General features: G+C 40.3%; 1 protein-coding gene across 3 annotated transcripts; it reads left to right on the plus strand.

Moving 5' to 3' along the window:
• Positions 1–3,791: 3,791 nt before the first annotated feature.
• Positions 3,792–23,901, plus strand: larp6.S (La ribonucleoprotein domain family member 6 S homeolog). Of its 3 annotated transcripts, XM_018254458.2 has the most exons (4): positions 13,668–14,756; positions 14,790–15,388; positions 21,402–21,612; positions 22,260–23,901. In XM_018254458.2, the coding sequence occupies exons 1-4, from the start codon at positions 14,334–14,336 to the stop codon at positions 23,301–23,303; spliced, it is 2,277 nt and encodes a 758-aa protein (XP_018109947.1). In that variant the 5' UTR covers positions 13,668–14,333; the 3' UTR covers positions 23,304–23,901. The 3 variants fall into 3 exon arrangements, with proteins under 3 accessions (NP_001089711.1, XP_018109946.1, XP_018109947.1); NM_001096242.1 differs by lacking the exons at positions 13,668–14,756; positions 14,790–15,388 and adding an exon at positions 3,792–4,138 and having other exon boundaries at positions 22,260–23,518; XM_018254457.2 differs by having other exon boundaries at positions 13,662–15,388.
• Positions 23,902–24,743: the final 842 nt, after the last annotated feature.

The following is a 24,743-nucleotide window of genomic DNA, read 5'->3' on the forward strand; positions in this document are numbered from 1 at the left end:
CATCTTAATATATATATACATACATACATAATACATACTTTTGCTACAGACTTTATGGTTAGCAGGCCTCACTACTTTACTAATCTTTCCATTTTTGGCAAACATTTGGACTGTGGCTGTAGTGATTACCGCATTACATTAATCTCTGTATTATTGTATTCACTTATACCTTTAAGGGCTAGTCCACACGGGGAGATAGCCACGCGTTTGCGGTCGCGGCGACAAAGCGCCGCGCCAGTCGCCGCGACCGGCGCAGACGACAGTTTTGTATGGGCGCCTATGTAAAAACGCCTGTGCTAACCACACGAGGCGATGCGCTTTTCAACAGTCGCCTGAAAATGCCTCGCCAGGCTTTTTCAGGCGACTGTTGAAAAGCGCATCGCCTCGTGTGGTTAGCACAGGCGTTTTTACATAGGCGCCCATACAAAACTGTCGCCTGCGCCGGTCGCGGCGACTGGCGCGGCGCTTTGTCGCCGCGACCGCAAACGCGTGGCTATCTCCCCGTGTGGAATAGCCCTAAAGCAGAGACACATGCCTTCTCCTTTTGTTTATTTCCCATGTATGGGCAGATTTATAGAGCCCACTAACAGGTAATACACTGCATCAGAAAGGTAACAGCATGGACAATGCTTGATTTTTAGAGTTCTTACTAAATCCTCAGGGCAAATCTATTTTGATGCCAGACTTTAATTATTAACCCAGGCACTGGTGCTCCAATCCACTTTATTTGGTTCTATAAAGTAATAATTTCTAGTCATATACTGTACCTTAAGATGGCTATATAAGAGATATGGCTGGGCAGTTTGGATGATTTCCTATTAAATCAGTAAGAAATCAGAAATCAGCTGACCTTAAAAATGACATATAGGCTCCTCTCTCCTCTCCTCTAATTTAAAGTGGTCCATCAGATTAATACAATTTGGATGTTCTGGCCAGACAAACAAACCACAAGGTGTGTCAGAATATATCGTTCTCTGCTCCTATTATAAAGAAGACCCGCCGCTGGCTTATCAGAACCTTTTGCATTCAGCTTATTTAGAAAATGTGTTATTCATCAGTGGATCTATGCCCAGGCCTTATTGGCATTGTTTGTAAGGAACATTTTGTAAGGAATGAAGTGAAACAGATGCTCCGACAACCAAAATGATCTGTTTGTTCAGAATGAATGACTAATTCTGTGTACACAGACACACAGTGACTTCAAATTTGTTGACAGAGTGTGCATTAAAAGGTACATAATGCAAATAGGTTTTAGCTAGAGAAAACTGCATTTGTGAAACAGATCATAGAGGCCTTGTGTGTGTGTATGTGTGTATATATATATATATATATATATATATATATATATATATATATATATATATATATATATATAGTGAACAAACAAGCCGCACTCCAAGGACTTCATTTTGAAAAATAAAGGTGAAGTTTTATTCTCAACGTTTCAGCTCCTTAACTGGAGATGGCCCCAGTTAAGGAGCCAAAACGTTGAGAATAAAACTTCACCTTTATTTTTCAAAATGAAGTCCTTGGAGTGTGGCTTGTTTGTTCACTGCATACTAATGTGTTGACCAGCACCCAGGTAGCTGTGGATTGTTAAGAGTGCACCAGCTAAGCATATTGAATATACATATATTTATTAAAGACTACTAAACAATTCAATAACGCTAAACTTTTTGCATCTGAAAAGAGCTTAGGCTAGGTCACCAAATGAGAGATATATGGCTGATGGCTAAGGCCCATGACTGGATCACAACAAGCAGAATACGATTGGTCGGATCGAGGACCGCCTCCACGAATTGATGCAATCCTCAATCTGACAGGATTTCTAAACCTGCCCGATCGACATCTGTCTGACTTTCATTGGCAGCTTATATATGCTTATGGACCTTTATAGAAGGAAGGGGTTTGTTTGTTCAATAGATGAATACAAAAAGGGGGGTTGTGGGTGCACTCCAAGGCTAAGTCAAAATGTGTTTAAATACAATGGAAGTGCTACTGATTTGGCCAATAAATCAATGCACATTCACTGGTCACATCTCATAAGTTATTCAGTATATATATGCAAGTGCATGTGTTTACAAGAACAGGGGTTTTTAGTTACAAAGTTATGATTTTTCAAAAGGTAGATGGATAGCTCTAAACAATTTGCCCTGTTTATAAAGGAGTGGGGTAAGTTCAGTAAAAAATAGCCGCATTTTTTCCAAGTGCTTGGTATTGGCAAAAAAATTAGGAAAATGTTAATTTGTTTTAAAATTAACAAAACGGTCAGAATGATTTTTAAACAAAGGTGTTATTTATAGGTGTGTACTATCCGTTTAAGAGAAATGATGGGGGCAGCAATGGAAAAGGTGAATGCTTACAGCGTCGGACTGGGACACCAGGGGCCCACCAAGTAATCTTAAGGTGGCCATACACTATAAGATCCGCTCATTTGGCGACATCAACAAACGAGCAGATCTTTTCCCCCCGATATGCCACTAACGGCAGGGCTATATCGGGGCTAATCTGAACATTCAGCCCTATGGCCGAATTATCGGATTACAACAAGCGCAATGGGCTCCGACGGGTGGGGAGAAAAATCAAACCTTCCCGATCGATATCATGTCCAGATATCGATCGGAAAGCACCGTCGGAAGCCTCCATACACGATCAAATTAGCTGTCAAATTGGTCTGAACGACCGATATCGGCAGCATTATCTGCCCGTGTATGGCCACCTTTAGACCAGGGGAACACTCTCAGTAGTAAAGAAGTTTTTGGTTCAGACCCCAATTTTCAATTCCTTGTGGTTGCAGATTCAGGTGTCTGTGTTACAATATTCAGGAAAGCAGTTGAATCAAACAGCTCCAGGCAGTATTTTTAAACTGCAATGTGCTTAGTAGCAGTGTAGGTGTGCCTACATTGCTAATAAACACATTGCAGGTTAAAAATACTATTGCAGTTTAATCAGTACTATTATTCTTCCTCTTCTCACTCAACCTCTATTCTCCTAGTCTCTTCTTTACATACTATAACAGTATCGGACTGGCCCGGCGGGACACCGGGAAAAAACTGGGTCAGACCCCCTCTCCTGATATTCGGGATTGTACAAAAAAAAATTCTTACACTCTGCACAGTGCCGTCTGCACATGTGCACAGAGCGTGAAGTTTGCGCATGCGCGCGACATAGCTTCTGCGCCGCCAAGCAGTGCCTCCAAGCATTACAGTAGGGGGGCCGAAGGGGGGCCCTGGAAAGCAGTCCCGGTGGCCCCCCAGTCGGACCCTATTATTCCATCTATTTAACCACTTTGTTCTCATTGAAATAGGTAATGGCCATGAAATAGGCCAAATGTCGAGCAGCATGAGGGACCACTGACACCTGGGCCCACCTGGACTTTCCCTGGTTATCCCTGTGGGCAAATGCGACAGCTTCATGGATACAAACTAATTTTACTACTGACCTAGAGAAATGTCTGAAACCTGTAAAGTCCTATTCTTGTACTACAATAATATCGCAGCCATCTGAAGTGCTGATTGCTAAAACGTAAATATTGTTTGCTTTTGCAATGGGTTGCAAGACTGCAGTGTACAAGGTGGCCAGTAGATTGCGCGCTTATCACAGACAGTAGGGCGACTTTAGCGATGTACCTACAGTTTAGCCTGAAAAGAACGTGTGTAGGGAGGGAGGGCTGGCAATGGCTGGAAGGGAAAGAGAAGGAGGGGCCCATCCTGTGGCTGAAAGGAGGAGGAGGAGGTGGGAAGCAGAGAGCTGTGTTTTAGAGGCAGGAAGGGCCACAGAATAGGCTGAGTGGAAGGCAGTGCCAGCTCGTGGAGGGTCTGGCAGGCTCTGGCTTGGCACTCGGGCTCTCCATTCCTGCCTGATAGAAGCTGCCGGGCCCCCTCCTCACACGCACACATATACAGAGGAACAGCCGGAGTGACATGGAGGAGCCCGAGGAGAGGCAGGAGGCAAGTGACACAAGTGTGTTGGGCGGGCATCAGTCCGCTGGGAGTTCCTGGGAGATCGGGGCCCCAGTGCAGATCCGGGTGGCCATAGAGGCAGTAGAGGACGATGAAGCGGAAAGCCTGGATTACAGGGGCGGCATGGAAGGTGGAAGCTGCAGTGAAGATGATTACAGTCGCGGCGACAAATACAGGTACTTCCCTTTGTCTTCTACTTCCGTGCCCCCTGCTTCCAGTTCTACTGGCTCACATAGCCCATGTATCTGTTCCTCATTTATACTGTTCTTTGTGGATGGTCAGCTGGACTACAATTCCCAGCATCCTTCTGGAAACCAGGTCTGGGAGTTGTGGGTTGGAGATGCAGTTCTGGGATAGATGAGCCACATTGTTGCATCAGACATACAGGTCGTGTGCCATCAACCAGCTGAAATGTAAGGCAGGAATGTAGCAAGTGTGACTGAACTGGCACTATATCCTCCTCGCTGTAAAGTCTGATGAGCAGGGGGCGTCTCCGCTATGTCCATCAGTGTATTATGCTGTGGGTTTCCCCTACTATGCATCCTACACACACTGGAACAATAATGTAACAATAATGATCCTATTGCAAACAAATGCCTGAGTACCAGTTGCCTGCCCAGTTACAGCTGCTACTCTGTGATGAGCTAGCGATTGGCCGGTTGGTTGCACTCTGATTTCCAACATGGTACCTCCTGCAGGGGCACGTTGTGTGCTACTCACAGCACAGAGACAATCAGTCTGTCACTCTGCTTTTACACAGCAATGACGCAGGTCCCATCAGACAATGAAGTGACATTTGCACGGCCGCTCACAATTGCCATTCACTAGCAGGTACAGGGGGAGGTATAACCGACCATCATCCTGGGCTGTAGTCGCCCTTGGGAGGATTTGCACAGGGATCTTCAGTAGTGACACAGTGTCCTTGAGTGAAAACAGCCACCTCCTTCTAGATGCCAAAGGGTGTCACACTGGCGGCAAGATTTTTGTACTGATCCATCAATTATGTATATAGATAAGTAACCGGTAGCGCTAGAACGGCTGTAGAAATACAATTTCTAATAGCTGCTTTAGGATGTTCTGCAGCAGCTTGTGTAACTTGATATGACAGCTGCATGGTATCTACGTTTCTGCCTCCAGCCTCATCAAACAATGAAATGTTGGATTGAGCCTCCATTTCCCTTTTCTACCGTGACAAATTAGGGCCATCTGCCTGGGATACTGAAAGTTTTAGTCCATCAGTGTCTGGAACATTCAATGAATCAGAAACAAGTTCCAAGGTCCAAGTTCTGGATCTTTGCTCCGTGTGTCTTCGCAGGAAACATTGCAGAGATGGCTGAAATATTAACTTAAAAAAAAAGGCCAGCTGTGTGGTTCTTTCATATAGAGCATAGCTATCTTCAGAGGTGGCAAGATTTGTGGCAAAACAGAATTTGTGGGCCCTGCTATTTATAGAGGATTTTCCAGCCAGCTTTTTGCTTTGGGTGGGCAGTGAGAGTTGTAGCACAACAGCAGAAGCATCTCTTCCTATAAAAATAGGGACATTGTAAGCCACACCTAAAACTGTCAAGGTCATACCTGGTTATGCCCAGACATATTCTTCTCCACCATAGGCCTCAGACCCAGACTGGCAATCTGTAGATTTTGGCGAATGCCAGAGTGGCTGCTGTAAGATGCCATAGCCATTTACTATTTATTAGGTTGTTTGGGCCTATTTCGAATATCATTCCAGACCTAATAGACCATGCCTGATTTTGGTTAAGCCCAGGGATGTGCTTGAGTACCACTGAGATACAGCATGGCTGCCATCTTGACTTGCTATGTCACAGGCACTCTCAGTAGTCCTTCCCACTCTTATCCTGTGTACCTCCTTTTCCAACATTTGTGCAATGCATGGGGCTTGTGCTTTTCATTTTGTGAATTGTTTTAATTAGGAAGTGTGAAACAAAACCAGAACCAACCATTGCACTTCACGTGTACCAAGCTATTAATCTGACATGCACAGTAAGTCCTGAAAAATGATTTCAGAATTTTAACAGGGTGGAAGTACTAAATAATTATCTGGCATCAAATTTTATGTTTGTGTTTCAAGGCACAATCCCTCATTAACATGTTGCCTCTAATTAGCCAAGTGGCAGGATAAACATGATACAGATCTGTTCAGTGAAGACTGTACACTGCCAGAGCTCGGATTCTTGTCCGGTGGTCTTTCCGTGGCACTCGTTTAGCATCTTTGTATATGATTTCCACAGATTTAGGGAAACTATTCAAGGCTCTTTATTGTTCTTTTCTAAGAACACCAGGCATAACCTGAAGCGGTTATATTGATATACACTGAATTTAAGTATTGTAACAACAGGTACACTGCACTTTTACTTTAATGGTCCCAGAAGTCTATTAAAATAGTTCGCTTTTTTTGGGGAGTTATGCATATTCCATTGACATAGCATAAACATGTAGTAACTACATGTGCCTGCAAGAAGACATAATATAATCCAGCATGTGAACCACGTGGTCAGTATATGTAGATCCCATTATACTTAGTTTGTGAGCAGGGCCCCCTACTCTCCTGTTTCATCATAAGTCTCCCTGTTAGTTTTTATATCATTGTGAAGTGCAGAGTAATTTGTTGAAGCTATAGCTCTATAGAAATTATCATGATGACTTGCATTGTTACAGTCCTTCTATACAGAGGGACAGACTGTGCTACAGTAAGAATGATTAAAAGGACAAGAAAAGCACAATAGGTCACTCTTCAGTGTAAAACATTTGCTTTACAAGATCCATACTCCTCTCTTTGCTGCTGAAGACACACTTTACTGTGCGCTGTAATGTTTACACATTATGAAGGGATCAGTAATGCTTACATGCATTTTTGAGCTTGCAGCCAATGAAGTTAGAAACAAAAAATCCAAGATGTCAGCCACACTCAGTTAAAAAGCCGACACAACCAAATGTAATCAATACCTAAGATGATTTGGGACAACATTGTCTAGTGTTTTGGAAAACTTTGATCTTCAATCAATCAAGGCTTTTTCAGACTGTTAGCAGTGGAGTCAGGAAGTAATACATCCCCATCATTGTTAAATGCATTGCTGAGGGCTTTGTATGGCTCCGTCAGGGTAAACATCAGGATTTGTTTAGGGGTTAAGTCTAAATTGTATGTACAGTGCTTTTGTATGATTTCATTGAGGTGTGTGTGGCTGTTGCATCTGCCTTTTTGTTTGCATATTAGCATGATCACTATTGGCCTGCTAACAGAGCCCCGTGCTAACAGCAAGAGGAGCAGTAACAATGAGTTGTAGATCATGCATATAGATTGTTAAAGGAACAGTAACTCCAAAAAATTAAAGTGTTGTAAAGGAATGAATATATAATGTATTGTTGCCCTGCACTGGTACAAAGGGTGTGTTTGCTTCAGAAACTATAGTTTAAATAAATAAGCTGCAGTTTAGCCATGGGGGAAGCCATTCAAAGCTAAAAAAGGAGAAAAAGGATCAGGATAAAGCATATAACAGATAAGCTCTGTAGTATACAATATGATTCCTCAGAACTTATCTGTTATCTATAGCGTACCCGTGCCTGAATGCCTGCCCCCATGGATACACAACAGCTTGTTTTTAGAAACTATAGTTTATATAAACTGAAAGCAAACACCCCAGTTTTAACAATCCAGGGCACCAGTACATTATATTGTCATTATTTTTTGCGTTACTGTTCCTTTAAACCTTAGTGTGTATATCCCAGAGAGGACCGAAACGTTGGAAATGAACCTGTGAATAAAAGCACATTTATTTCACCTTTAAGAATGAGTGCAGGTCCATTTACTGAATTATATATATATATATATATATATATATATATATATATATATATATGTATGTGTATATATATATATATATATATATATATATATATATATATATATATATATATATATATATATATATAGGGACTTTGCAGAGTGATTGGGGTAAATTTCTCAAAGAGTGTAGTTCCGCCACTAGAGTGAAATTCCGCAGCTCTCAATTCATTTCTATGGGATTTTGAAAGGCGTATTTATCAATGGGTGAAAGTGAAAGTTCACCCTTTGATAAATACGCCTATAAAAATCCCATAGAAATGAATGGAGAGTAGCGGAATTTCACTCTAGTGGCAGAACTTCATTATTAACTTCATTTTTTGCTAAATATACCCCATAGAGAGAGAGATAGATAGATAACTTTGCAGACAGACATGTTTATGAGCCTTCCCTCCACTCACAGCTCACACTGACTGAGGCTGCTCTCATATACTCAGATCTTTAGTAGTGTGGACAATAGCAATGTAGTAGCTTCTTTTTTAAACTTTGGCAAGGATAAGGTTATGGCTCTTCATCTTTTGTAAATTGCAGCTTCCAAAATCCTCAGCTAGACAGTTATCCTTTATTTATTTAGTACCAGATCATTTATACAGAGCCTTGCAAACATTGTTCATCAAATATATCAGCCCCAGTGGAGCTTAGAGTCTAAAATCCCTATCACATTCACACACATTTGGATCCATGCAGACTGCTAAGTGTGCTGAATTGCTCACTGGTACAAGTATGGATTTTGTGGGTATTCTCCCCCTTAAAAAAAATGTTTTTTATAGAGACATACTGTATTAGATTTGCTACAGTGCTTGCATTCATTGTCAGGCTCAAAGTTTTATCTATGGCTTCCACAACACTGTATGTGGCTCTAAAATGGTGTACTCTCTCCCCTGTATAATATTACTTTGTGCCAGACTTGGTAAGCATGTCAAACTGCTGAGGGGAGAGAAGAACACTAGTCTCCTTGGAAAAGTAGCTATAATTTTTGGTTCAGTGTTGGACCTTTGACAGCTAGGAAGTGGACGACTAGGAGAAGAGATGGCTAGAGGCAGGAACAGGTAAACAAAACTGGTATTCAATGAAGTAGTATCTGTTGCTATGGAGCAGATAATCAGCTTAGTAACTCCTCTGCAGTCTGGTCATAATCTTCTGGGTCTGTCATAGAAATGCAGAGCCATTGGGACAATTCCATATGCAAAGCTGCCTGATTATATCACTCTTAAAGGGGTTGATCACCTTGGAGTGAACTGTTAATATGATGCAGAGTGTGATATTCTGAAACAATTTGCAATTGGTTTTCATTTTTTATTATTTCTGGTTTTTGAGTTATTTATCCTTTTATTCAGCAGCTCTCCAGTTTGCAATTTCAGCAATCTGGTTGCTAGGGTCCAAATTACCCCAGCAACCATGCATTGATTTGAATAAGATAAATTAATATGGATAGGAGAGACCTGAATAGAAAGGTGAGTAATAAAAAGCAGCAATAACTCTAAGGGGCCGATTCACTAAGGGTCGAATATCGAGGGTTAATTAACCCTCGATATTCGACTAGGAACTAAAATCCTTCGACTTCGAATATCGAAGTCAAAGGATTTAGTGCAGTTAGTACGATCGAAGGATTATTCCTTCGATCGAACGATTAAATCCTTCGAATCGAAGGATTTTAATCCAACTATCGAAGGAATATCCTTCGATCAAAAAAAGTTAGCCAAGCCTATGGGGACCTTCCCCATAGGCTAACATTGACTTCGGTAGCTTTTAGATGGCGAACTAGGGGGTCGAAGTTTTTTTTAAAGAGACAGTACTTCGACTATCGAATGGTCGAATAGTCGAACGATTTTTAGTTTGAATCCTTCGATTCGAAGTCGTAGTTGAAGGTCGAAGTAGCCCAAAAAAAACTTTGAAATTCGAAGTTTTTATACTTCGAATCCTTCACTCGAAGTTAGTGAATCGGCCCCTACATGTGTAGCCTTGCAGAGCATTTGTTTTTTAGATGGGTTCAGTGACCCCATTTGAAATCTGGGACGAGAAGAAAAAGTCAAATAATTAAAAAAATAAATACTGAAGACCAATTGAAAAGTTGCATTGAATTGGCCATTCTTTAACATATTAAAAGTTACGAACCACCCCTTTAAAAGATAAAGGTGCTCTGGGGATTGGCCTGACCATATAGTCATATAGGATACCTCTGTATATTCATATATCATATCTCAGACCGCAAACTTGACAGACCATCCTGGTAATGCGGTTGGCCTCTCCTATAACAGGGTAGAGGGGGCATCAGAATCCTTTGCTTTCATCATACCCTGAGTGAAATATATCTGTTTAATGGGATGGTCACGGTTATGCAAAAGAAAGGGGTGCTGCTGAGTAGTCAGCTGAAGCTGCGTGTGCATTTGTAAGGAAATATTGGCAGATAGGCATGTGTAAGGATTATAGAGGGTTGAAAAGCAAGACATTCCGGTTTACAAGCATCTCAGTAGAATGTTGAGATAAATCCCTGTCTTTTTGGAACAATAAAAGAATTCTGTCCACCCCATCCTCAAGAAATTTGCAAAGGTGTGACTGATGCAGAACTACAGCTCTCAAATGTTATTAAGGGATGCTTGGAGTTCCACAGTCACTCAGCTGTGCAGTTAGATTGCAGAGGATCTTTACAAACATAGATATGCAGTCATTTTTGAGAAATAACCTTAGAAAATTCAGTTATACAGACAATAGAAGCAAATGTCTAATTGGCTGCTTTGGGCTCCTACACAAATGTTTGCAAAATCTTAGCTTTTATTTAAGTGTCTGTTTCTCATAAGATGAAAAAATATCTTAAAACTAATCAAAAAGAGGGCATAATGAGGGAAATTCATTGGCTTATCTCTAAGATTGGCCTGTGTGCAGACACATTTATGCTCAATTGCAGTTGTAATAATTAATATCATTATAGTAAACTTGGTAATAACCATTTAAATTCATTTTAGTGCTCACTGCAGTGTATTAAAGGGGTAACGTAAGTGTTTATGTTATAGAATGGCTAATTCTAAGCAAGCCTTTCTGGCTTTCAAATGGGGGGTCACTGACCCCATCTACAAAACAAATACTCTGTAAGAATCCTTGAGAAAGGTCGGATAATAATGCTGTGTTACCAATAAAACACTTATTTCACTTCTACAACGAGTGTGCTGATCCATGACTACTATATATATAAACACATTTTTATCCGACGTATATATACACACACACATATATATATATATATATATATATATATATATATATATATATATATATATATATATATATATATATATATATATATATATATAGTGAAATAAAGAAGCTTGCACTCACAGGACTTATCAAAATCAAAAAAGGTGTTATTTGGATCAAAAACGACTAACGTTTCGGCTCACACTCAAGCCTTTCTCAAAGTGAACTTACAAACACTCACCAACCATTTAAACCCTAGAATGGCGGGAAACAGTACATAGTGACGTCACAGTGACGTGTGTGGGGGATTTTCCATAAGTGAACAAGGTAAACAAATCAAAAATGCAACAAACAAAGAATAAACAGATCAAAGATAACAAAATAAGTTATAGTAACATCATGTCAAAGTTGCAACCAATATGCAACATTGTAAAGCTGCCTGCACAGGAAGAACATAGAATACATTGTGTGTATATCCGAGAAGCTTGGATTCTTGGTAAAGTCTTTTAACCAGCGGTGCTTAATAAAAGACTTTACTTTATCTTTATTAGTGCTGCTAACGGTTAATATTACCGGAGCGCTCCCTCGGATATACACACAATGTATTCTATGTTCTTCCTGTGCAGGCAGCTTTACAATGTTGCATATTGGTTGCAACTTTGACATGATGTTACTATAACTTATTTTGTTATCTTTGATCTGTTTATTCTTTGTTTGTTGCATTTTTGATTTGTTTACCTTGTTCACTTATGGAAAATCCCCCACACACGTCACTGTGACGTCACTATGTACTGTTTCCCGCCATTCTAGGGTTTAAATGGTTGGTGAGTGTTTGTAAGTTCACTTTGAGAAAGGCTTGAGTGTGAGCCGAAACGTTAGTCGTTTTTGATCCAAATAAACACCTTTTTTGATTTTGATAAGTCCTGTGAGTGCAAGCTTCTTTATTTCACTACTTAATTTTTGGGCTTTTTTGCACCCAGGCAAATACGACCTTCAGACGAGTTGTGCTGGCCTCTACACTACTTATATATATATATATATATATATATATATATATATATATATATATATATATATATATATATATATAGCCTTCAAAGTGGACCAGAGATTTTTCTAAACATATCAAAGATAAAGGCCCCAATGTGGGCCGAAACGTTGGATACACGAGTGATGTTTGAATTATATAGATTATATTTGAAAATATAAAATCCAAGTCCAGCTGTATTGAACATTCTTGGATGGAAAAGATACAAAGTTTCTAACTTAATTGGCAGAGAGCTCAGAAGAGATACTTAAGATGCATTTGTAACAATTTTAGATAAGCAAATAAGCAATTGTAACAATTTAAGATAAGCAGGTCTCTTGGGGAAACTGACTTGCAGCTTAAAGGGCAATTCACCTTCATTAGCAAAACTGTAATAACATTAAAAAACAATCACAAAAATGTGTTCAAACTTTCATAACCCGATTTTGTAAGATGGACATAGTAATTAGGGGGTGTGGCCACAAAAACCGGCGAGGTCATAAATGTTCCCAAATCTGTTTTGTCCCTCTTTCTGTTTCCAAAATGTTGGGAGGTATGGAATTAATGTTTTGCAGTTAATCTGCTGGAGTTCCTTTTTGTTTCTGCTTTGCCAATTTAACTGAGTTGCAGCACGGAGCATCAGGAAAATGGACACAAAGTATTTTCTATCCTATTGTACAGACCACCGATACTTTCCCTCTTTTTTGGAATTTGGACCGCACTCCTTGTATAGTGAATCAAACTTCAAACGAGAGGGAAAGATTTTTTACCCTTGGGTGTGCCAAAAGTGAGGCACCCCCAAGTGATTATTTACTTACCTGACACTCCGGGCCAGTTCTTCTATCAACAGAAACCTGCACCGGCCCGGGGGTTATTCCAGCGAGCACCACGAATCGAGCCTCTTCCTGCTTCTTCTTTCAGCTGTGCACGCACAGTAGAGTGAAAAGCCGAACTTTAATGAAAAAGCCAGCTATTTCAGTCTACTGTGTATGTGTCTGCCCCAGGAAATTTAAAAAGCGAGGAAAAGGATGACTCTGCGGAGCTTGCTGGCAGAACCCTGGGTCTGTGAAGTTGTCTGCTTATAGGAGCACCAGCCCGGGGTGTCCGGTAACTAAATATAACCACTTGAGGGTACCTGAATTTTGTCACACCCAAGGGTAAATTACTTCCCTTCTCCTTTAATAAATCTATATGTGTATCCAATGTTTCAGCCCACATTAGGGTCCTACACATATATAATGAGTTGTGCCTCTTTCTCCTCTTTAACCTTGGGCACTCATTAAAATGGTGTGGTATGAAATGCAGGATTGCATGTTAGTTCAGCCAGTCAATAAAGGGGTGACCTGTTCATTAATTGTTACTTAATAACTGTATTATGGGTGCCTTTGCAATGCCATAATATAATGAGTGATTAAAGTCATACAGGAACATTTCTTGTTGATACTTGTTATATATACACACGTTTATTTACTCCAGCAATTATCAATCATCATCTGTAACATGAGCTTTTTGGGGACATGCCTGTACACACATACAGAAATGAACAAATACAATTACAAGTAGTAGTAACACTGGACCTGTATCTAGAATATGAAACTGACTGTGGGCAGATTATAGCTGCAGCAGTAGTATGAGAGCTGTGTCTGACACAAGAAGGCAGCAGTATGTTGAGTATCTTACCCATACCTACAAACACAGGTGGTTGCTCATGTGGCTTGCCCCATGCAAGACAATGTAAACCATTCTTGCTTTATTACAAGGAGATATCTTGTAGGTGTGGCATAGGCCTTAGGGCTAAGGAGGAATGTTTAAGGTAGTGCAACTTTAACTCTAAAACAGTAACAAATCTCAGCCAAACACTTGCTTTTTTATATATTATATACTCATGGCTCTTGTCATGTAGTGCATCACATTAAAACTGACCAAGTGTCAACCTTACCAACAGTCAGAAGAGAATGAATTACCACGAGTTGCAGTAGAACACATTACATGCACTTCATTTCAAATGCCAAAACTGAAATGGTCATGGTTTCAAGGCCTTTAACGCTGACAGATCAGATCTAATTTGCTGATCAGTTGCTGTGAGTTACTACCCATTGCAGACTGTGAGGCAGTTGTCTCATTAGTGTAAGCACTTTGCTTTGGCAGGTGGGATTGGAGGCTGCTTGATTGGTCTCTACATGTGCTATAAGTTATATAAAGAAGCAGAAGTGGGAGGGACTGGCCCTTTATTATTATCAGAACAGGGCTGCTTTACGTGAGAGCCGGTAGTGGTAGAAGGGACCTGCTGATCATGTTTCACTTAATAAATGCCTTTTTCCGTTGCTTTTTCAACTTTTTGCCTATTCCAGTGCCAGATTTCTTTTGGCTGGAGCATGGGTATGAAGATGTGAGGATTAGTTATCCTTGCGGAAGAAAGAGGCATTTACATTGTGTTAGACATGATGGCAAAGAGATAAGGGGTCAGGAGACCATATTAAAGCCTCTGGCTGTACCTGCTTCTACGTTTTGGAGATGGGCTGTAATGAGATTCTGGTCAGTCTGCCAAGCTGGGAACTGGCATCTGTGTTCTCCGTTTATGCTGCAGACTTTACAGAAAAGCCTGGGCTTTTCCAAACCAAATAAAATGGAAGCAACAAGACAGCCAAATGTAAAGTTACTTGCCAGTGAGGATTGGCATAATATCCAACTAGACTCTCCTAGTCTAGAGTTGCCTGGTACACATGCCTCTGGTACAACATTAGAAAAATCCTCTCTTCCATCTCTATGTGGCAAAAACCAAACCAGTGTTCTGGAGGCTGGTCCCAAAGAAGAGAGAGAGTCTAGTATTCTGGTACCAGCTAATCCGATTGATGTGTGTGAGCAGATTTCCAGAATGGTTTCTAAGTCTTTGGGGTCCTCACGAACAGAGTTTGACCAAATCCTGGAGGAAAGTTTACTGACTGTGCTAGAAGGTGGTGAGAATAGCAGTGCCCTTTATTTAGTAGATGAATGCCAGTCTGATGAGGATATAAACATTCTCTGTGGATACCTTGGTGGCTTGATGCCCGCTCTCATGGCAGAATCATGCCAGCTTGCTGAAGGAAACAGATGGGTTCCATTACAACTCACAGACAAATTGGAGTCTTTCCCCATGGAATGGCCAAATCTAGATCTTGCAGAAAGAATGCCCCTACAAATCGATTTGGGATTTGGGACATTCCCAGGTATTGAGTGCTACGGCATTGGGAATCACTTGGGGCAAATTATAATAAATCCTGAAAGCGCTGAAAATGAGGATCAAGAGAAAGGTCTCATGGAAGCAGAAGACTACAGTGAGGAGGATTTCGCCAGACAAGATAAATGCAGGTAATGTTTTTTGGGTGCCACAAAGGTCTGTTTGCCGCCTTTTCCCATTTTTCAGGTATTTCTGCCATCTCTGTGACACATTCCCTGGGGTTTTACTAAAGGCATTTAGGTTATAACCAGCAGTGTATTATATGTGAATAATTACTTTATTCCAAGTAGGAAAATACTCCATTTGGAGTATTTTTCAAATCAAAATATGTAGGCAAGGTGCTGAACTACAATTCTCAGTGACTTTGGCTGTTGCTAGCAGTTGTAGTTCAACTAAGCCGGGTCCTGCCTACCTTCCTAATCGCTTTTATCTGCAAACGTCTTTACAGAAAACAGATGTTACTAACTGGCTCTGCTGAAATGGTGCCAGAAACCAAAAATTCTGTGACTTGTTCTTGTTATATAACTTGTTGCTTTGTGACCTACTGAACTTGATTTATATATATATAATATATATAGTGCTGGCATTTACTCTTAACATGTAGTATAAGGCTGTGCCTATCCACTTAGCTGCATTTGCTACCAATTATCTGCTTTAAATGATTGTTTACCTTTAAATTAAGTTTTAGTATGGTGTAGACAGCATTATGCTGAGACCTTTTGCAGTTGCCGTTTTTAAAACGTTTATTTTTTTTAATCCTTTAGCTATGTGTTTAGCAGCTTTCCAGTTTAGAATTTCAGCAATTATCTGGTTGCTAGGGTACATTTTACCATAGAAACCAGGCAGTGAATGGCATGAGAGACTTGAATATGAATAGGAGATTGTTTGAATAGAAAGTAATAAAAAGTATCAATAACAACATTCTAGTCTCACAGAGGAATATGTATATTTTGGCAGGTAGGGTCATTGACCCTTATTTGAAAGCTAGTGTAAGGGCTCTTACACACGGCCGTTTCGACCTGCGCTCCCCTGCGTTCCGTTTTTTGGCGTTCAGCCGCAGGGGAGCGCAGGAATAGACGCAAGTCATTATTTGAAATGGGGCTGTACTCACTCAGGCGCGTGTAGGCGCCGAACGCAGGAAAAATGCAGCATGTTGCGTCTGAACCTGCGTTCGGCGCCTACACGCGCCTGAGTGAGTACAGCCCCATTTCAAATAATGACTTGCGTCTATTCCTGCGCTCCCCTGCGGCTGAACGCCAAAAAATGGAACGCAGGGCAGCGCAGGTCGGAACGGCCGTGTGTAAGAGCCCTTAGACGAGGAAGGCAAATAATTAAAGTATATGAAGGCCTATTGAAACGAACCTACTAATAATTAGAATAAAGATGAAATACCCCTTTAATACTTTAAGCATCTGCCACTATTGACATGTTCCTAAGGGCTTGTACACAGGCATTTTTCTGGGATTTTTCTGGGTTTAACACATGTTTGAGCGCAAATAATCATGTTCGCTAAATGATTTCATTAAATTCTGCCTGATTGTACTCATGAGCATTCTCTGAGCTGCACTTTCCTCCATTTGTGTTTTAGTGCATTGGTTTAGACGCAGCATGTTGCATTTCTTGTGCTTGACCAGCGTCCAGTAGAACAGAGCTTTGCGTTTAGAGCGGAAAAAAAACATGCTTAGCTGGGTCAAAAAGTTTTTAAATACAATACATGCATTTTTTCACGTGCATTTGAAAAATGCCGAAGCAAATATCCATGTGTAAGAACCCTAAAGCTATCTGCTCCCTTGTGGATACCCAAAAAAGTATGTGCTAATGGTGGGTCACATAAACTGCTCTGAGAATTCTTTTCCTGGTGGGTTTGAGGAACACCGTTTAAAGATGTCCAAAAACTTCTTTCGTATAATGAAAGAAATTTAATTTTCAACATACATTAAACGTTATTTGTAGCTCTAATTGCTATTGCATGTAGTATCTATCTGGCTGTTTCAGTACACTGCTGGTTCTGACTCTGTAGCAGAAGCCAGCTGATTAAGAGCTCTTACATGCAAACATTTCTTGGTCATTCCCTGTGGTGCAGACAAGTTGCATTCCAACTGCATCCAGCAGTTGCCTGCACCACAGTGGGGCTCATTTATTAAATGCTCGTGTTTAACAGACCTGCTTTCTGTTACATTGTTTTAAGAATCAGAACCAGAAAAGAACTTTCTGTTGCAATTACAGTTGCAATTACATGTATAAATAACATGTAAATCAAATGCTGCGTAGATTTATATTTTCTTTCACTGTTTAATGGGTTTTGTTTGCAGATCTTTTACTTAGCCCCATGAACTAGTTGTTTTCAGATTCCAGACCCTGCAGCTGAACTCTTAATTGGCAGCATGCAGCTCCTGTAGTTATTGGCTGATGAGTGTTTATTTGAAGACCAATAAAACTGGAAAATGCTTGCTCCAGATGTGTAGGATATAATAAGTGATTTCCATGGCTGGAGTAAACTGTGTAGCTAAACTGAATGAAGCAGTATTCCTAACACAATGTCTTACAAAGAGAAGCTGTTTAGAGCTTGATGTCTTAGGAATACTTTACATTAGATCCTTCTCTAGTGCTTTGTATAGTTCCCAGAATCTGCATCTTGTTGTTTGATGGGAGTTCTAGACTTTCCAAAAACTCCAGGGCACTTCAGAAAGAAAAATCTTTATGGCACTGCTGATGTTACAGAGCAACTGTGAGCCCCTTTCTCAAAGCAGTTGTTGCTTTTTTTAAAGGATAAGTAAACTTATAAAATAAGTAAATGTAAAACTAATGAGAGTGCTAGTCTAAGAACTTTTGTAATGCACATTCATTATTTATTTAATTCCAAGATATTAAAGGGTTGATGTAATAACATCAATGAATTGTTACAACAGCGCCACCTGCTGGTTATTTTCCCAACCAGTCTGACCACCAAGTAGTCAAGGAAGTTGTCAGGAAAAAGAAACTGCTCTGATGTTCTTCTGTTTGGGAAAAAAAATAGAAACCTTTCTCTAATTTTTTCCTAACCAGAAAAATGTCAGAACAGCCCCTGACAACTTCCTTGACTACTTGGTGGTCAGACCAGGTGGTGGTGTGGTAACAAAATTCATTGAGTGATGTTAGGGCAGTGACACACCAGGAGATTAATCGCTAGCGATAAATCGCTGCTTCTCTGGGCAACTAATCTCCTGCACTCTCCAGGCAAAATGTGAATTGCTGGTGGTAAAACCCATGTGTCGCTCCAGTCTCCCAAAATAGCTACAAGAGGAAACTTCAAGCGAGCGACACATGTGTTTTACCACCAGAGATTCACATTATTTCCTGTGGGAACGTTTTTTACTGGAGAGTGCAGGAGGTTAGTTGCCCAGAGAAGCAGCGATTTATCGCTAGCGATTAATCTCCTGGTGTGTCACTGCCCTTAAAGGGCAAGTCAACCCCAGAATAAAAACTTGCCTTATAAAAGAAAACCTAATTCTAAGCAATTTTTCCAATACACATTTATTAAAAATATTCCATGCTTTAAAGATTATTTGTAAAAACAATTTCTATTGAAAGCTCCATTTGTTACTGGTTGTTACTTTTAAAACAATGTTGCAAAATTCTTTATGTTGCACCCTGCAGTGATTTTACCTTTCCTTCTCCTATAAACGGGTGACCAGGTGATTAGACTGTTAGCAAAATTTGCACCGTTAAGGGCTCTTACTGATGAACGGTTGAAGCTGCGCTCCCCTGCGTTACGTTTTTCTGCGTTCAGCCGCAGGGGAGCGCAGGAATAGACGCATTACATTTTTTTCAATGGGGCTGTACTCACACAGTCGCTTGTAGGGGCCAAACGCAGGTTGAGATGCAACATGCTGCATTTTTCCTGCGTTCGGTGCCTACACGCGCCTGTGTGAATACAGCCCCATTGAAAAAAATGTAATGCGTCTATTCCTGCGCTCCCCTGTGGCTGAACGCAGAAAAACGGAACGCAGGGGAGCGCAGCTTCAACCGCTTGTCAGTAAGAGCCCTTAATATGTAACCTTCAGAATATACTGGTTCGAGGACTAAAGTTTAATGACACACAGGAATTGTATTAGGAAGGCACACTTGTAATCAAAACTGATCCAGTCCATGATGGTCTATTTGTTCTTCTTGTTTTCTGGTGCTTCCCCACCCTTCACAACTAGATATTAGTTCAGATCAAGATCACCGTCAGAAAACCATTTATGTAAATGTCTGCTATTTTTTTGTTTTTTTTCCTATGATTATGAATAACGTGTATTTAGAAATTGCCAACATATTATGCAAGCTGTATAATGAAACAGGTGTTTATTTCCCCCTCTGGGGGGTAAGTGTGTAGCATAACTGTTTTTAAAAAGTAACTTGCTCAATGTTAATCTTCTTGTTCCTAGAAGTGTGCAAGTGGGACTGCTTGCTGCAATGACAAAGTTAAAGGCACAACATTTCTTATGAAATGGTAGAACTATTTGAGTGCTGATTCTGTAGATTACAGTATACTAATTACTACTGAGTGCTGAACAGGTCTAACGCTTCATTATATTCCTTGGATCAGATAAGGGGGGTGCGTTGTTGTGCTACACTGAATGTTCTGTCATCTTGTTGATTGCTAATTACTCACAGATTGTGTTTCTCTTTGTTGTCTGACACAGGCTAGTAAATGTCTGAATTATTTACAGGTGTGTGTATATGTAGCTGGGTTGTAAAGAGCAACAGTATTGTAGCATGCATTGCCATGTGTATAGGCCTTGGTCAGACATTGTTGGCTCTGCTGCTTTCCACTTGCATTTTGTAGAAAGGTGGAGAACAGCGGATCTACTCTCTGCACTGACATCTGTGTTTTATGTTACAATCTACAAACTCATGCGGAAGTGCAGCTATACAGAGTTGCAGAGTGGATCCACTTCTCTCAGCCTGTCTGCAAAACTCAAGTGAAGCCAACACTTTCTTCTGACCAGACCCTAACTTTCTGAGCACTGATAGCAGTGGCGTTATTGATATACATATTGGGGTCTGTTTGTGTTTCCTGCGCCTCATTAATAAGGGCTGGCAAGAATTCACAAGCAGGCAGGTTGTGTGTGTTGCAGACATACGTTTTATGGTCTTAGATATTATATATTTATAATATATTCTGAATAAATGATTCATCCAAATCCATGTCCGCTTATGTGGTCTGTGGGAGTTGACAATTATGCAGAATAGCAAAATAGTGGGCAAAATAGCAATATAGTGTGTGTGTTACTAAAACTCTAATACACTTGTTTTAGAGTGTGATACTGTCTTAAAGGGGATTTAAACTTTAACAAAGTAGAGTAGAAATGCATCAAATTATTAAGACATTCTTTACCAGGCCAAGGCATCGACAGCCCTTTAGCAATGAAGCTCTTTGCCTTCAAGTATGCCCCAAGTAGAGCTTCTATTCTGCTGATTCACTGCACATGCTTTGTGCTGCTGTCAGTTACCTGAGCTTAGGGACAGACTCCGTATTGTTTATATATAGGCGTCACACTAAAAGGCTGATCAGTAATTCGTTTAGATTCTCATTGTATGGCTGCTCACAAACCAGCTACCCAGAGAACACTAAGCATGTCAATGCCATGTCTAATAAAATCCAAGATAGTGAGCTTCTGTGCAGAACTTTGAAGGCCTGGATCATTACTGCTATAGAGATGCCGAATTTATAGGATTGTGCAGTAAGTTCATTATGTAAATACACCATTTATAGCCATATTCCACTTTAAGGTTTGGTTCCGCTTTAAATAACATATGTAGAGTAAAATAGCATCGTTGTGCATACAAGACATATACCAGTGTGTCATGGCTGCCTACACAACATTATTACAACTAAAAAAATACACTTGCTGGTTTAGGAATACATTTTTTTATTGTAGAGTGAATTATTTGCAGTGTTAGTGTAATTTAGAAATGAAAAAAATACATCATAAAAATCATGACCGAATCCTCTTAAGCGAATATAATCCCCACAATTTTGCAGCTATTTGACCTACTTCCCAGGATTCATTCATGAAACATGTTGTATGCTTTTAATTTCACTTTGGCTCATGAATGTACTCATTAAAGTGAGAACTGTTTCAAATGATCGCTTTATATTTGTTTTCTTGTCTCCAGCGGGGCAGCTACTAGTGGAGGAGAGAACGACGGAGACGAATTAGACCAAGACTGGAAGCCTCCTGATGCCGAGCTGATACAGAAACTTATTATGCAAATTGAGTATTACCTTTCTGATGAAAACCTAGAGAAAGATGCCTTCCTTCTAAAACACGTGAGAAGAAACAAAATGGGATTTGTCAGTGTTAAACTACTCACCTCCTTTAAAAAGGTCAGTAACTTAAGGTCTGCCTTCTCTAATCCATAGATATCATTTTAAAAGAAAACTAGCCAAATAACCAACAAAGCCTGGATTTTTCGCATCTGGTACAACAATCATATCTGGGTAAAGCTGGTCGTACAATTAAACATCTGCTTGTCTAGCCAGGTCACTATATGAGTAGACTAAAAAAACAAGTGCTTGGTCTCATAATATGATGGGATGGGTGTTGAACGTTGGAGCCAACATCTAACTTTCAAGGGAACCAGAGAGGTGTTTCTCATGGACTGAATACATGGGCTGATCTGGTTGTCTGTTTAATCTGGACATTTTAGAGGGGCACGTGAATTAATTAGAAGAGGGTTCTGCCAAATCATGTGAGCCTCTGTTAAGGGTGGATATGCTGTCCCTAGAGATGTATTTAGGGAGCTTGAGTAGTCGCAACTGTTTGGATCAGGCACACAGGGGATCCCTGTAGAGCAGAGCAAAGCTGGACCGCGAGTTTTGTAATGTAGAGCAGAGACAACACTGATTATAGAACTGAGAAATATGTCACAGTCAACAAGTATAGTAGATATGCCCCTTGCTCAATTATTTGTTTTAAGATTAATGCAAAATACTAAAGAAACATTAATGTAAAAAAATGTGTTTTTATTAAGGTTAAACACCTCACTCGAGACTGGAGAACCACTGCATACGCACTGAGATATTCCAACCTACTTGAACTGAATGAAGACAACAGAAAAATTAGACGAAAGACCCCAGTTCCTGTTTTTCCAAGTGAGAACCTACCTAGTAAGATGCTTCTCGTTTATGATCTACACTTCATCCCGGAGCTGAACTGTTTAGGCAAAGAGCAGGAGAATGGAGGCATGCAAGAAAAGATCATGGAACACCTTTTGAAGAGCTTTGGGGCTTTTGGGGTTATTTCCTCCATTCGTATCCTAAAACCAGGCAGGGATCTTCCATCTGATGTGAAGCGGTTTAGTAGTAGATATTCCCAGGTTGGAACGAAAGACTGTGCAATTGTAGAATTTGAAGAGGTGGAGGCTGCTATCAAGGCACACGACACTTTTAATGTAGAAAGTGATACAGAGGATGGCCTTAAAGTTGTTTTGATTGGTATGAAGCCTCCAAAAAAGAAAATACAAAAAGACAAGAGCAAAGAGGAAGACTCAAAGAATGTGCGCAAAAACAAGTCTCTCAATAAGCGAGTAGAGGAACTACAGTACATTGGGGATGAGTCCACAGTATATAGTTCTTCAGAACCTGAAAGCAATCCCACGTCACCTATGGTAGGTCGCAAAATCCAGTCCACCAATAAGCTAAGCCCATCTGCTTACCCAAACAATCATCTGAGCCCCAATGCATCTCCTAGAAATAGCCCCTGGAGTAGCCCTTGTGGACAACGCAAAGGCGTAAAACACTCCCCGTTTGCAGACAGTATGAGCCCAGAGATTTCTCGTAAAGAGTATTCTTCTGATAGCAGTATCACTCCATCTAGTAGCCCCTGGGTTCAGAGAAGAAGACAAGCTCAGACTGTCAAACAAGAGAAAAGCCCAGCTGCCAGCCCAATGTTAGGACGGAAAATACAAAACGCAGATGGATTGCCACCTGGTGTTCTGAGGCTTCCAAGAGGTCCTGATGGTACAAAGGGTTTCCACAATGGAGGTGAAAAAAATAAGCCCGTTCAGTGTTTATGAATGCTATGCACCATTATGGAACTGGCTGTAACAGCCCCATCTATACTGCCGAGACCTGTCATGCAAGAGAATGCCTCAGGACCCTCCATAAGTCCAGGGCTGCACATTGCTGCTTCTGCCTGAAAAGAAAATTGATTTAAATAGACTGAAATAAAGTCTGTACTTATTTATTTTTTTTATTTGACCTGTAAAATTTGTTGTATATTTTGCAAAAACCTAAGCTGAAATCTTTTATTTTTCTTTTAGTTTGTTCTAAACATTTTATCAGGCATCTGAAGTTAGAGCTAAGTCCAAATGTATCTAAGATGTTATTCCAGAAAAAAGGAACGTGTTGCATTATATTCCACCATCCAATGGCAATATACATAATAGTAGCTTCCTGTAGCGCCCAGAAACGTGACAAAACGGTAGGACCCATGCAATCTTGTACGACACTGCTGTGCATCACAAATGTAAATGTTCTCTCATGTCAATTAAAATGAAATGTCCTAAGCATCAAAAAGGTAACATGACCTCATCTTTATTTATTAGAAGAGCCTGAGAGACTAGAAACTGGTTTCAAGAGTCAGTCTAGAAACTGGTTCCCATGAACAAGAGATACATGCAACCATGTTTCTTTTTATACTACAGAGCATTTGCTGCGAAATAGTTCATGCTCTAAACTGCGCTTCTGAACAATAACAATATAAAAACCTATACCACAGACAGCTGTGAGATTCAAGGCCAGTGGTCTTGGACTTCACTGGATATAACTTGGGTTTGGCAGCCTGTGGTTTTTCAGGCGTTTAATTGCACGTCTCAGCATCCCACTGACAGTTAAGGCTGTTTACTCCTGGATAGGGATTTTAGTGTAACAATATCTACAACATGTAATTGCCCATCCCTGAACTAATAAGCTAAAGTACCTGCCAGAAAATATGCAACCTGCCAATGTGTGCTGAGCATGGTCAGATCTGTTATCTGTTGTTGTGCCTGGGTACAATAATCATGTTGTATCTTATGCCTCCCACTCCTGAAATCATTCCCTCTGTATCATTCAATCTGGTCATTCTTCTCTTGGCATATACTGAATAGCTGTGCAAGATGATCTGGAGGATAAGTGATTAAAGGAGGCCATTAAATACAAACACCAACCTGGAGATGTTGCCGCCCTTCCAGTTCTAAAACTGAGTTTTCATTTCCCATGTATTTTGTATTAAGTTTAAAAAAAAAAATGTAGTGGAGGTCAAGAAACAAGCTATTATGAATTAAAGATGTACAGAGAATAGAAAATCCAGGAGGGGTGTTTAGCTGTTAGGAAGTGAAGCAGTAGATTCTTGAAGGAAGGTTCAGAATTGAGAAACAGCAGCAGTGCTAATGAGGCAGTTAGAATCTATCTGCATATATAACTGTTTAATGACCACGTAATGTTGTGACTCATCTTCATCAGTATGCTTAAAG

The sequence above is a fragment of the Xenopus laevis genome, chromosome 3S, assembly GCF_017654675.1.
Source record: "Xenopus laevis strain J_2021 chromosome 3S, Xenopus_laevis_v10.1, whole genome shotgun sequence".
In the NCBI taxonomy this organism is placed as follows: domain Eukaryota; kingdom Metazoa; phylum Chordata; class Amphibia; order Anura; family Pipidae; genus Xenopus; species Xenopus laevis.